At 42.7% G+C, this 15,283-nt stretch overlaps 1 protein-coding gene across 4 annotated transcripts in view; it reads right to left on the bottom strand.

The window, feature by feature from the left end:
- Positions 1-15,283, bottom strand: part of COBL (cordon-bleu WH2 repeat protein) — a 494,130-nt gene that overhangs the window by 235,898 nt on the left and 242,949 nt on the right. For all 4 annotated transcript variants that reach the window (XM_077491755.1, XM_077491756.1, XM_077491754.1 and 1 more), the window contains one exon: positions 2,072-2,155. In XM_077491755.1, the coding sequence (XP_077347881.1) occupies positions 2,072-2,155 (84 nt within the window). The remainder of the gene's footprint in view (positions 1-2,071; positions 2,156-15,283) is intronic.

Raw genomic sequence — 15,283 nt, 5'->3', positions numbered from 1 at the left:
AATGAAATTTTTAGCATTTTTTTCCCACAAATAGAGCTTTCTTTTGGTGTTTTTTGATCACCTCTACGGTTTTTATTTTTTGCGATACAAATAAAAAAATAATATTTTTTTCAGTTTTAAAATTTTGTAAATAAGTACGTTTTCTCCTTCACTGATGGGCACTGATGGGGCTACACTGATGGGCACTGATGGGCACCAATGATGTGGCACCAATGAAGTGGCACTGATGAGGTGGCACTGATGGACACTGATATGTGGCACTGATAGGTGGCACTGATGGGCACTGATGGGTGGCACTGATGGGGGACACGGATGGGCACTGATAGGTGGCACAAATTGGGACTGATAGCTGGCACGGATTGGCATGGATGGGGGGCACAGATGGGCATGGATAGGCGGCACAGATGGGCATGGGTGGGCACTGATAGGCGGCACGGATGGGCACTGATAGGCGGCACAGGTGGGCACTCATAGGCGGCACAGGTGGGCACTCATAGGTGGCACAGGTGGGCACTGATAGGCGGCATTGGTGTTATACTGTACTAATGGATGCCAATCAGTGCCAAACAATAATGCATGCCAATCAGTGATGTCCATTGTGGGCACTGATTGGCATCCATTATGGGCACTGATTGGCATCCATTGTGGCACTGACTGGCATCCCTGGTGGTCTAGGGAGGATTACCTTTTGCTGGGTATCCCTGGTGGTCTGGTGGCGTCCCTGGTGGTCCAGTGTGGGCATCCTCGGGGGGGGGGGGGGCTGTGCTGATAATCGATCAGCACAGACCCCCCCTGTCAGAGGAGCAGCTGATCGGCTCTCCTCTACTCGCGTCTGACAGATGCGAGTGAGGAAAAGCCGATCACCGGCTCTTCCTATTTACACTGTGATCAGCTGTGATTGGACACGGCTGATCACGTGGTAAGGAGTCTCCGTCGGAGACTCTTTACCGAGATCGTAGTTGCCGGGTGTCAGACTGACACCCCGCAACAACGATCGCCGCGATGTGCGCCCCCGGGGGCGCGCAGCGGCTCATAATCCTGATCACGTCATATGACGTCTGATCAGGATTATGCAACCACTTTGCCACTGTCAATTGCCTATAGGGTGGGCGGCAAGTGGTTAATTTAGCTTACCTGTAAAATCCTTTTCTTGGACTACATCGTGGGACACGGAGCCTTAAGTAATTACTTAATGGGTTATGGGCAACCTTCAGGTGTTGACACTGGTAAAACCAATCAAAGGAAGTTTACTCCTTATATAACCCCTCCTCCTTCCAGGAGCACAACAGTTTTTGTAGCAAAGCAATATATTTGTATCCCAAAAAAGAGGGGGGGTGGGGGACCTCTGTGTCCCATGATCACATTAGGTAAAGATTGGAGCTATCTTCCAGAAGATAACATGGAACTAAGTGAACCACAGTCATCAAGGCAGGGGACTTGGCTTCACCCAATTATGAAATAGACTCTAACTCTAGCAGAGCATAACAGGATTCTAGGTTTCAGGGATCATCTCCTTCAGAAGGTGCAGAGGCAGCCCTGAAACCATAAGTGGAGTGTGAGCTGGGGGTCACCCATTGCTTAAAGTCACTTTCAGGCTATCTCTGCAATGTCCAGACCAGCTGGGTCTGAATGCAGCACTCCAAAAGGATGGCTGCATCCGCTGCAATCAAAGAGATCAACTTTATCAGCCAGGTAGAGCACAGTCTTTAATGAATTAAAATGAAGAAAATGTACTAGTAAAAAAAGGGGTTCATTTTAAAAGTGCAGCTGAAGAAGATGTTCATCCTCCTAGGACACTAGACAAAAAATTAAGCATGTTTATAGAAAGAGGGATATCGTGAGCTATATCCTTTTTCCAGTGTCCAATCCTAACTGAGATGGCAATATAACCTGAAGATGTAAGACTGGGAAAGAAAACAGTTTTGGTTTTAGGTACACTTTAAGTTTATGGCGTTTGTGGAAACTTGAAGGTTATCCAAAGTTAGGAGAACACAATAATTAACAGACACTCTAAATATTATAATTATTTATAAAGTGTGTAGTGCATAAAACAAAAGAAAAATTCACTCACTTCACACCTTTGCCCACTGGTAGATGCAGTCTGGAAAATCTCTTCGTAATCATCACTATCCGCACGTCCTATTGTCGTCTCATTCTGCAACAAACAAAAAGGTAAAGTTACATTATGACTCTATGTTCTAGAGGTCGGAAGGAGCACATGTTTTTCAAATATATTAATAGTAAAAAAGTGAGGTTGAAATATATTGGCCCTTTAAAAGATGACCAGGTAAGTTGGTGAAGTGACAGGGTGAAGGTAACTGTATTAAATACATTCGTCCCTTAATTTGTGCAGAGCTTATGTGAAGGAAAAAGATGACAGTATTGCTAATAACAGTATATTGAATGTACCCAGTGTTCAAAAAAGATTAGAAAAACTTAATGTGAACAAATCACCAGGACATGATAGCTTACACTCGAGAGTCCTCAAAGAACTTAGCCAAGTTATAGCCAGACCATTATTCCTAACTTTAAAGGAAAGCTTATTAACTGGAAGGGTACCAGATTATTGGTGAAAGTACTAATATTCAAAAAAGGGCCGAGATATGTACCTGGGAATTACAGACCATATATGAATCACAATTGTCCCAAGAAATTTGACAAAATTTGGTCTGCATGGATAGACTCTTGGGAATAAAATGTACAGCCCTGAAAGGTTTTAACTCTTTAAGTGCATCTGTTGGGGCCAAGTGTATGGCACTGGCCATCATTTGCCTCCCCCCCCTTTCCCTTCTGATTATTGTTTTCATTTAGATACCGATGTCCTGTTTAAAAAGTTATGTAATCACTGAGGGTTCTCGCTCAGTTTTTACGCTGGCTCCCTGGTATTATCAGAGTAAATTTGTAATAATGAATATTGCACTGGATTTTGCTATACTAATGTCTTTCTGTAACCTGCTTTCACTGGTTTTTACGTTCTGTGTTGATACTGTTGGAAGTTTTATTTCAATCAAAATTCTTCTTGTGGGAAAAAAAAAATGTTTTGGGTTTGTGGTGCTCAGCAGGCCTGTTTTTAAGGTAGGGCAAAAGGCGCAGCTGCCCTGGGCCCCATCATTGTTGTGGGGCCCAAAGCAGTTGCCTCATACTTGCCAACTATCCCAGTTTAAATCTACATATCCCTTGACGTTTTAGTCCCATGCTGTGTCCAGATATCTCAATGTAAAGTTCTGTTGCTGCTGTGCAGCTCTGTCTTATTGCCATGTACAGATGACTCACCTGCAGACCCTGTGTTTAAATAACCTGCATTGATATGTACATAGCGGCAGCATTAACATGTATATTGTCGTGGACCTCAGCATTGATATGTAAATGGAGGCGGCATTAATATGTATATCATGTCCCCCTGAGGTCAAATCTACCATCACAACAGCTGAATGCTGCCCACTGGGGAGGTAAAGGAGCTTGCTTGAAAGACCTGCCTACAACTAAAGTCATTAAGCCTACCATCAGCCTGTTGTTTTGAAAAGGTAAGCAAATTGGAAGGGAACCCTTCTTCAAAATAACATGGTGCCACAGCACCCTGAATTTTGGTATGTGCTAAAGGGCAGCATGTTTTTGTGTGGTACAGTCATTACATTCACACTAGTGGGTGGTGTGAAGGTTCCCCATACATTGGTGGTTAGTGTAAATCCCTCCTTACATTGGTGGTTACTGTGAATGTTCCTATTACATTAGTGGTCAGTGTAAATACCCATTACATTGGTGGCCAGTGTAGAAACTCCTCTTTATATTGGTAATTGTTAAATAAAATCCAAACTTGCATGTGTGGTCAGTTTCACATCCTCTCTTACATTGGTGGTCCATGTTGAAGCCCCCTTTAAATTGGTGGTTGTCAGTGCAAATTCTTCATAACATTGGTGATCAGTGTACATTTCCCTTTAAATTGGTGGTCAGTGTAAATCCCCCCTAACATTGGTGTTTGGTGTAGAAGTATCACCTTATATTGGTGGTCAGTACCAACCTCCTCTGCAATGGTTGTCAGTGTAAATTTCCCCTTATATGGAGGTCATTGTATAAGTGCAGAATTGCCCTTATACTGGTGGTCAGTGCAAATCCCCCTTTACAGTGGTTGTCAGTGCAAATTCTTCATAGCATTGGTGATCAGTGTACATTTCCCTTTAAATTGGTGGTCAGTGTAAATCCCCCCTAACATTGGTGTTTGGTGTAGAAGTATCACCGTATATTGGTGGTCAGTACAAACCTCCTCTGCAATGGTTGTCATTGTAAATTTACCCTTATATGGAGGTCATTGTATATTCCCCCTTTCACTGGTGGTTGGTGAAAATGCTCTTATTACATTGGTGTCAGTGTAGAAATCCCTCTTTTCTATTGGTGGGCAGCGTACATCCCTCATTACATGGTGGTCATTGAAAATTCCCCCTCACATTGATGGTCAGTATAAATCCCCCCTCACATTGGTGTTCATTTTAAATTCCCCATTACACTGGTAGAATACTCCACTATATACTTGCCAAAGATTTCCAGCGTTGCTCTACATGATTCAGAATTTGCCACAGTGTAGTGCCTCCAAACTAATCCCATACCCACATCACTGCCACTGATCCCATCAACCCCCCAGCATTGCCACTGATCACACCCCCCTCCTCCAGCATTGCCACTGATCCCAGTAGTCCTAGGATCCGTAGGAGTTTTCTGTCTATTGATGGGTCCCCTTACCTCCCCAGTCCATGGTGAGCAGGCAGGAGATGATGTGCTGTAATCTTTAGCAACCAATCAGTGAGCAGTAATGCTGTGCACTAACCTCTTGCAACCGACCATTGAGCGGCAAGGATATGCAATAACCTCTAGGAACCAATCAGTGAGCAGTAATAATGTGCAGTAACCTCTAACAACCAATTAGTGAGTGGTAAGGATGTCCAGTAACATCTAGCAATCAAGCACATTAATCTCTAGCAACCAATCAGCCAGCAGAAGTCATGTGCTCTAACCTCTAGAAAATAAACAGTGAGCCATAATGTGTGCTGTGACCTCTAGCAGCTAGTCAGTGAGTGGTAATGATACACTGTAACCTCTGACAACCAATCGCAATCACTGCCTGATCTGATTCAGTAAACTGATTTTGAGTCTAGCTGCTATTTATTGTATGTCTCAGAGCAGGTGGAGAGTGAAATTGCATGGAAGAAATGAAAATGAAAATGTTTGCCCATGGCCAAGTCAATATTAAACATGGCCCTGGTGCTCAGATACAGTGTAATTCTGTTTTGAGAACACAGTTGAGACTGGGTTTCATACATATTTACTGTAGAAATCTTTGTATGTGTTGACATTTGTGCATGTGCAAAGGTATGCAGGAAACGAGTGGGAGTAATAAAGTAGTACACTCCTTATGGTTGCCATAAATAATATTTACAAGGCTATTGCCTTATCTACACTCTGATAGATCAGCTATTTTGCTCAGGATCAAATGTCACTTTCTAGGTATCTAATCTAAATAATTTTTATAAACGTTATCAAGTTCAGAAGTGTTTTAACCTTTTGTCCAGAGCAATATTTATATCAATACCATGCAATGATGACACATGAAGAATTACACAGTCTTTATACTTTAAGAACAATTGGACACTTTTTGCAGAGCATACTATACATTTAGCATACACGTTATTTAAACTCTAAGATCTAAAGCTGGTAACATATGGTAACTTTCAGCCCTATATGTGCATGTTTCATATGGTTATTTTAAAACTGCAATAAACCCCAAAAAGGAACATAAAAAAATGAATAGCAATAGGGGTAGGTCTGATCTCTTTGTTTAAGATGGAAGCTTGCAGATATTGAGTGATCTTTATTGTAATCTATTTGGACTAGCTGCACCTTAAGCACCAATCCTATATTCAATAAATTATATGAACACACTCCACTCCCAAACTCAGATATGCCCTTCATGTTTTTGACTTTGAAATGTGGCCTTTAGTGTGAACTAATTCACTGTGAAGATTATCTGATATTTTTTTCTGTTCTCTGATACAAACAGCAACATAGGTATTTTGCCATACAACTGTTACCTCACAGAAGAGCAATTTCCTAAGGTTATTGTCCTATAATAATGTAAGCTCAAAGCTAACACACTAGGACAAATATACTTATAGTACTGTGCAAAAGTTTTAGGTAGGTATGAAGAAATGCTGTAAAGTAAGAATGCTTTATATATATATATATATATATATATATATATATATATATATATATATATATATATATATATATATATATATTTTTTTTTTTTTTTTTTTTTTTCTTTTTTTTTTCCCTTTAATTGTTTATTTCTATCAATTTACAAAGTGCAAAGTGAGCGGACAGAAGAAAAATCTAAAGCAAATCAATGTTTGGTGTGACTATCCTTTGGCATCAGTTCTTGTACTTGCACAGTTTGTACACATGCACAAAGTTGGGGATTTTTTTAGGATTAGAGTCAGGTGTATTATTAACCAGTTATACCAAGCAAGTGTTAACAATCATCAATTTCACATGTAGGTTGAAACACCGTCATTAACTTTAAAAAAAACTGATGTTTAGGAGTCTTAAAACTGGGTGTTTTTGGCATGTTTACTATCTGGCCATGAAAATAAAGCTTTGGACCCTTTGGAGGCATCCTTGGTGTGCTGATGACATTTATAGTAAAACCTTGATTTGAGAGTAACTTGGCTTCAGAGCATTTTGCAAGACAAGCAACATTTTTTACTCAATATACAAGTGATGTCTTGATATGCAAGTAGCACCATGTCACAGCTGAGTATTAAAGAGAAGAGAGGCGCCTCTAAGTGTAGCAATGTGATTATATTTAATGAAGGTACAACATTTAGCAACTCACATAGTTGATGATCAAAACAGGCACATCTAAGTATGCAGGTAAAGCTGTCCACATAGACCATCCTCCTCACCACCATTGATGTCATCCCTTCCACACTGTGCTCTATGAGGGGTTCAAGCCTCACTTTCAGATCACTCTACTGCAGGACAGTCTTTCCGGTCACAATTGCAGACTGACAGCAGTGAAAGGCAGCGGTGCGGGGGATGGTCTATGTCAGTGATGGCGAACCTTGGCACTCCAGATGTTTTGGAACTACATTTCCCATGATGCTCGCGCACTCTGCAGTGTAGTAGAGCATCATGAGAAATGTAGTTTCAAAACATCTGGAGTGCCACGATTCGCCATCACTGGTCTATGTGGACAGCTTTAACCCTGATGTCTGCATACTTAAGCCTCATACACACGATAGGACTTTGTACAAACTTTCCCTTGGATTTTTGTACAAAGGGCGTCGGCCCTGAACTTGTATTGCATACACACGGTAAGGACTTTTTCAGCCAACTTTCACCAAATCACGTGGTTTTTCTGCTCTTTACGGCCACCTTTGGTCAACTTCTGTATTGTTGTCTGATCTTTTGCATTGGTTCTGAGCATGGGTGTTTGTACTTTGTACAAAAGTCCTATGGTTTTCTGTACACACGATCAGACTTTGCTCCATCGGACTTTTGTTGCCAGAAAGTTTGTCCGTTCGCACAGCCAACAAAAGTCAGATGAAAACCAAAAAAGTTTGTCCGATGGAGCGTACACACGGTCGGATGTTGCTCCAAAACAGCTAATTTGCATGTTTGTTGTCAAAAAGTCTGATCGTGTGTATGGGCCTTTAGATGTATTTTAATCATTAAACATGTGAGTTGCTAAGTGTTGTATCTCCATTAAATGTAACATAGTTACATAGTTACATAGTTAGTCAGGTTGAAAAAAGACACAAGTCCATCCAGTTCAACCTTAAAAACAAATAAATAAAATAAAAAATAATCGTACAATCCAAATACCCAATTTTATGCCCACAATTGATCCAGAGGAAGGCGAAAAAACCCCCCAGCAGAGCATGCTCCAATTTGCTACAGCAGGGGAAAACAATTCCTTCCTAATTGATTTGGATCTCTATTTTGTTCATTTACTTTCCATTTTACTAATTGAAAAATAAAAATAAACAAATTAACACTTCTATTTGTGAAAGCATTCCAAATTTACAGCATTTTCAAGGTTTAGGAGTGTGTCTATGGGAATATTTGACCATTCTTCCAGAAGCAAATTTGTGAGGTCAGGCACTGATGCCCGGCTCGCAGTCTCCGCTCTAATTTATCCCAAAGGTGCTATATCCGGTTGAGGTCAGGACTGTGCAGGCCAGTTAAATTCCTCCACCCCAAAACTCGCTTATCCATGTGTTTATGGACTTTGCTTTGTGCACTGGTGTGTAGTCATGTTGGAACAGAAAGAGGCCTTCCCCAAACTTTTCCCACAAAGTTGGGAGTATGAAATTGTCCAAAAGGTCTTGGTCTGCTGAGACCTTAATAGTTTGCTTCACTGGAACTAAGGGGCCAAGTGCAACCCCTGAAAAACAACCCCACACAATAATCCCCCTCCACCAAATGATTTTGACCAGTGTACAAAGCAAGGTCCATAAAGACATGGATGAGCGAGTTTGGGGTGGAGGAACTTGACTATCCTCAGAGTCCTGACCTCAACCTGATAGGACACCTTTGGGATGAATTAGAGAGGAGACTGCGAGCCAGGCCTTCTCATCCACATCAGTGCCTGACCTCAAAAATGTGCTTCTGGGAGAATGATCAAACACTCCCATAGACACACTCCTAAACCTTGTGGACAGCCTTCCTAGAAGAGTTGAAGCTGTTATAGCTGCAAAGGGTGGGCCAACTCAATATTTTACCTTACAGATTAAGACGGGGTGCCAATAAAGTTCATGTTCTTGTAAAGGCAGGGGTCCTATTACTTTGGAAATATAGTGGAAAGAGAGAGAGAGATATTCTTCCATATTTCTGGGAAATATGGAGGAATATTGGCTCAGCACCCAGGAAAAACAACCTCCATGTACAAAATGGCGACATCTGGCTCAACTACTTTATGAACCTCTACAAAGATATTTCAGAAGAGGCACTAACTGTAGAACAAACATACATATTCAAAAGCCTAAATGATATGGAGGAAAAAAATAAAGGACTTTCTTAAACTCCCTACTGGTTACATTAGAAGAATTAATGGAGAAAATCCAACACCTGCAAACTAAAAAAAGCCTGTTGGATGGATGGAATCCTGACAGAGATTATTAAACATGGCTCCCTAGATGTACATGCTGCAGTGTTCAATCTGTTCCTGAGTGCTGGTTACATCTATCTCATCAAGAACCATGTCCACAATACAAGACATGGAAAGATATTTGCCCGTTTTGTGTACTTTAAGAAGGCCTTTGATTTAGTGTTGCATCCATGCCTCTTCCTCAAATTATTGGAGAGTGGAATAAGGGAAAAAATATGATGTTATCAAGAGGTCATATACCAAGAACAGCTGTTGTATAAAGGTGACTGGGAAAAGAACAGAGCACTTTCGACAGGCCCATGGAGTCAAACAGGGCTGCAGCCTAAGCCCAACCCACATCATCATCTACATCAGGGATATGCAATTAGCGGACCTCCAGCTGTTGCAGAACTACAAGTCCCATGAGGCATAGCAAGACTCTGACAGCCACAAGCATGACACCCAGAGGCAGAGGCATGATAGGACTTGTAGTTTTGCAACAGCTGGAGGTCTGCTAATTGCATATCCCTGATCTACATCAATGAACTGGCTGCAGCTCTAGAATCCTCCCCAGAACCTAAGCTGACATTATATGACACCGAGGTGACGTTCCTGCTGTATGCGGATGACCTCCTACTACTGTTACCAACAGAGAAAGGCCTACAAGATGCATGGGCACTCCCTATCAACTCAATGAAAACAAAAATCATGGTGTTCCAAAGGAAGAACACGAAACAAAGAGCCCTTCCTTTACATTAAACAACTGCACTCTTGATGAAACTAACAGCTACACATAACTTGGCCTAGAAATGGACAAATCAGGAAGTTTCAAGCCAGCCACAGAAACACTAAAAGACAAGGCATACAGAGCCTTCTATGCCATCAGGAGACAGCTGTACCAACTTAAACCACCAGTGAGAGTCTGGCTCAGAACCTTTGATAGAATCATCACCCCAATCTTTCTTTATGGAAGTGAAGTTTGGGGTCCTGTCACCTACCCAGATCAATCCAAATGGCACCTCCTTCAAGTCCATCGGAGCACCTCCAACACCTCCACCTCCAGGCAGATTTCCTTTACTTTGCTATCATACTGGGACAGCCTACAAAACAGCAGTCCTAACTCATACCACCATAAAGCTTTACTGACCAATAAAGACCAGCCCAAGCCCTGCGGTCAGCAGCAACTCATTAGCGCCTTGTCTATCCCAAACTCTCAACAATTCAGCCTGACAAAATCTCAAATAAAAAACATAATGTATGATTCCCAAGTAAAATATGTTGGCGAATGGAGAAATTAAACAACAAACGCCATGAAACTGTTTGTCAGTCACTGCAGAAAGACTACAAACTGGACCCACAGCCTGGAAATTGAACTAGGACAGCGCAGACAGACCTACAAGCTCAGGAAAAGTAGACTGTACCAGCAATGTGACCAGGGGGTCCTGGAGGATGAGGGTCTATTCCTACTAAAGTGCCCCAAGTACTTATCAGTGAGGGAAACACACTTCCAGAGACTCTCTGCTCTCATCCCCCCTATAGAAGAGAAGATGAAACTTCCAGCTCTACTACTCTACTGGTAGAAGAGGAGCCAATAATGAAAATAGCTGCACAATAAGTGAGACTGAGAGGGATATGAAAAACTGTGGACTTAAAATCCATTACATGGACTCTTCCCCTATCCCACTTTATAATACCCCTTAAAGCAGTAGTAAACCCGCACATTTTTTATTTTATTTTTTTAAACCTGCAAAGCAAAAGGCATAATGAGCTAGTATGCACCGCATACTAGCTCATTATGAAATACTTACCTTAGAACGAGGCCCCGACATCTGGCCCGATCCACCCTGAGGGAGCTGACATGCTCCCTCGGCGTTTCTTCCGGGTATCGCGGCTCCGGCGCTGTGAGTGGCCGGAGCCGCGATATCGTCACTCCCGCGCATGCGTGCGGGAGATTTCATTCCGGCCGGCCGGCCACTGCCGGATTTTCAGGCCGAGAATCCCCTTGTGCGCATGCGCCGCTGCAGTCAGCGGCGCATACCGAGGGGAATATCTCCTAAACCGTACAGGTTTAGGAGATATTTTTTTTACCTACAGGTAACCCTTATTATAGGCTTTCCTGTAGGTAAAAGTTAAAAAATGGAGTATACAACCACTTTAATCCCCCAAAGACTACCTTCGAGCTACCCCCCCCATACAAATTTAAAGTGGTTGTAAACCCTTACAACACACTTTGACCTACAGGTAAGCCTAGATTAAGGCTTACCTGTAGGTCCAAGAAATATCTCCTAAACCTATACGGTTCAGGAGATATTTGCCCGAAGACAGGCACCGCTGTCTACGGCGCATGCGCCGTAGACAGCGGCGTGCAGGCGCACTGAGCGCGGCATTTCCAACGATGGAGCTGCCGCGCATGTCGGCTCCCGCGCACATGCGCGGGAGTGACGTCATCGCGGCTTCGCCAAATGACAGCGGTGGAGCTGCGAAACCCCACCGAGAAGATGGATGCGCCGGACTACAGGGGACAGCGGCGACTTCGCTGGCTCCTGTGTCAGGTAAGTGACACATAATGGACTACTATGTGATGCATAGTGGTCCATTATGCTTTACCTTTGCAGGGAATGAAAGAGGAAGTAAACTCATCAGGGTTTACTTCCTCTTTAACTGCTCTGGCAATACAAAAATGTATTTGGTCCTGCCAATAAAGCTAATTTGAACTGAATTGAATTGAGAGAGAGAGAGAGAAAGGTTGAACAAATAAAAACTAACAATTAAATGTAACAAAAGCAATAAAAAATATGACAATGACATTTTACATGTGATTGCATAAACAAGACGTGGCTACCTAACCAAAAAGGTAAACATGTAAAATAAATTAAATAATCAGGGTTGTAACAAGACAGAACACTAGATTTTAATATAAATGCTGGTGGATTTCATAGAAAAATATTGTTATCGAAGCTGATTCAATATTGGTTTATAATGAAACATAACAATTTGAGTCAGAAAGATTCATGCAGGGAAAAGATAGCACTGTATTTTCTATTCTGGGCTGGATCATGAATTCAATAAAATATGATAAATATGTGCACACAAAGTCATACTTTGCAATTTGTTTAGTAGACCACGAATACTATTATTATTATTATTATTTTACAGCATTTATATAGGGGAAACAGTTTGTGCAGTGATTTTTAAAATAAAGGGAGAGATACAGTTACAATAATATTCAAAACAAAAGGTTTATGGGGGCCTGTCATGGATTGGGAACCAGCTCCTACTAGAAGTGAAGGGATTGACTAGGATTGGCAGCAGGTGGATAGATGGTGGCAAAAGTGACTGTTTGCTTAGCGACAGTGAGAGCCCTGAGAAGGGCAGATGTGTAGGGTCTAAGATGCCCCTGGTCTTCACCAGAGCTTCTGAAGGGGGGAGATATTGTGCTGCATGCGGTGTCCAGATTGCTGTCCTTGGATCAACCCGAGTAAGGTACAACTGAGAGCTGGTAAGATTGGGGTAGTGGGTACACGAGTAAAGGTAAATGAGAACACCCTGAGACGCAGAGGAGAAACACAGGCAGGGAATGCAGTTGAAGATAACAAAGGATTTCCAAATACACAGAGAAACAGACTGGTACAGACATACAAGAACTGGAATGTTTAGGAAAACTCAGGTAGGAAACAGGCAATGGAACACGAAGGACACATGCACAGATACAGGGTGCAGAAGGCTGGAAAACCCAAGGAATACAGAGTAAACACAGGAAGGATCACTGGGGCACACAGGGAGTTGAGTGGAAAAATCGAATCATTGGTCTTTCAATGTGTAAGCCAAAGTTCTAGGATCATTTGGGGACAACTGAAGTGGCAAGCCACACTGTTTAGCAGCTACTTTTTGACTGAATTTTACATCTACAGGTTTATGCTTTTGCACACATACAGATCTCCATTACTAGCCAATTAACTGCAAAATGGCTTAATCTGAACAGTTTATTTTTCAATTGTTTTAAACCAGTAAGGCTGGGTTTACATATGCGATTGGTGCAGGTTACATTTTAATGGCCAGATGTACATGCCGGAAATGCTGGTAAGCAGTCTCTGCATCCTTTTAAATTGCAGGCGTATGGAAATTGGATGGTGCTTGTGCATTGTGCAATTTCCTTCTCCGGAAAACATGCTGCATTTTCAGATGTTTGGGGGTGCCATAAAGAATTAATGGCAGCCCTGTGAGTCTATTAAATAGCAGTGCAGTTTGCCTGTGGAAGCGGGAATGAGTTTGATTTACATATATTCCCGCAACTGCATTGATGTGAACCTAGCCTAATATAAAATATTTTATTCCCTTGGTTCATGAATTTTTGTTTTATTAAAAAAAAAATGTAAAATTGAGAAAAAGCCTATAGCTCCAGAATCCCCCAGCAGCTAAAAATACTGAAAATAGCTAAAAATGTAAAAATTAGAACACTCACCTGTCCAGGCATCCAGTGGTGTCCTCACCCGAGCCGATTCTTCAATCAGCTATCAGGTGCTGGGGTCAGCATCCTAACTAAGAGAAAAGTAAAGCCTTGCAGCTCAGTTTCCTACTGCGCATGTGGGAAGCGCGCTGTGCTTTGTGAATGGGATACAGTCTTCTGGGACCTGTGAAGTGTCCCAGAAGGCTGCAGCAGAGGGAACTCCATTTTAACAATAATTTGTACCCTAATTCTAGTTTTAGCGCCAATTATAAAATAAAATGTATGTTTTTTTTTTTTATCTACAGTGACACAAATTGTTAAAACTAACACTAATCAAAAAAAAAAAAAAAAGGTTTTAACAGGTATTTGTCAATAGATCGCAAAGAAAATAAAATCATATTGCTACTAAATAACACCACGAGAAAGTCTTGTTTGTCCATCATGTATTACTTTGTTTTCTTAAGGGCCGGTTCACACAGCGATGCGCGGCGAGGCGTCTCCGACTTGCCTCGCCGCGACCTGCACGGACCTCAGCGGCGACTTGCAGAGGACTTCTGCATAGAAGTCAATGCAAGTCGCCCCCGAAGTCGCCCCGAAGTAGTACAGGAACCTTTTTTCTGAGTCGGAGCGACTCGAGTCGCTCCTCTCAGAACGGTTCCATAGCACTGAATGGGGGCGACTTGCGGGAGCGAGGCGAGGCGAGCCGTGTCGCCTCGCCTCGCGTCGCAGTGTGAACCGGCCCTAAGAGTGACCGTTATTGCCATATAAATAGGCCCAAACAGAAATTTAAAAACTGCTTGGCCCATACAGACCAGCCTTTCTCGACAAGGATTCTGTGGAACCCTAGAGCTCCTTCAGAGGTTGCGAGAGCTCCCTTGAGCTGCGCCTGTTTGACTTCACATTGGATGGTGCCTGTATATTTCTGGGTCCAATGGCACTTGTCGGAGCCAGCAGCATAACAACAAATATTTTTTTTCTAAGTGGGGTGACAATCCGACCACCAATGTAAAAAGCATTCTTCCCACTGACCTTCAATGGATACATTTTAGTAGGGTTTCCCTGTGACTTCAAAATAATTTCAAGAATTTCTGGGATATAGGTATACAGACGAGGGAAGTGGTTAAAGCGGAGGTCCACCCTAAAGTGGACCTTCCGTTCATTGGAATCCTCCCCCCCTCCGGCGCCACAATTGGCACCTTTCAGGGGGTAGGGGGGTGCAGGTACCTGTACAGTACAGGTATCTGCAGCCACTTCCGGCATAGCTATCTGCGGAAAGGGGCGTAGATTTTGCAGAATCTACGCCCCTTTCCGAAAGTCCCCCGCTGCCTGCTGGGAAACACACGGATCCCAGAGACAGCGGGACCATCCTTATTGCGCAGTGCGACTCGCGCATGCGCAGTAGGGAACCGGGAAATGAAGCCGAAAGGCTCCACTTCCTGATTCCCATACCCAAGATGGCGGCGGCAGCACCCGAGAGACGATCGAGAGATCGGCTTCGGGTGCCGACATCACGGGCGCGCTGGGCGGGTAAGTGTCCTTATTTTAAAAGTTAGCAGCTGCAGTATTTGTAGCTGCTGGCTTTAAAAAAAAAAAAAAAAACGGCGGAACTCCCGGCGGACTCCCGCTTTAAGAATTCATATGGACTAGTGTCAGGTATGAGGACTCCTATTATCTAATACTGTGCAGTGACCATA

Source organism: Lithobates pipiens, unplaced genomic scaffold, assembly GCF_037356315.1.
Source record: "Lithobates pipiens isolate NorthernLeopardFrog02 unplaced genomic scaffold, aLitPip1_a1.2 Scaffold_19, whole genome shotgun sequence".
NCBI lineage: Eukaryota > Metazoa > Chordata > Amphibia > Anura > Ranidae > Lithobates > Lithobates pipiens.
The sequence above is the reverse complement of the archived record's forward strand: the minus strand, read 5'-3'. Positions and strand labels throughout refer to the sequence as shown.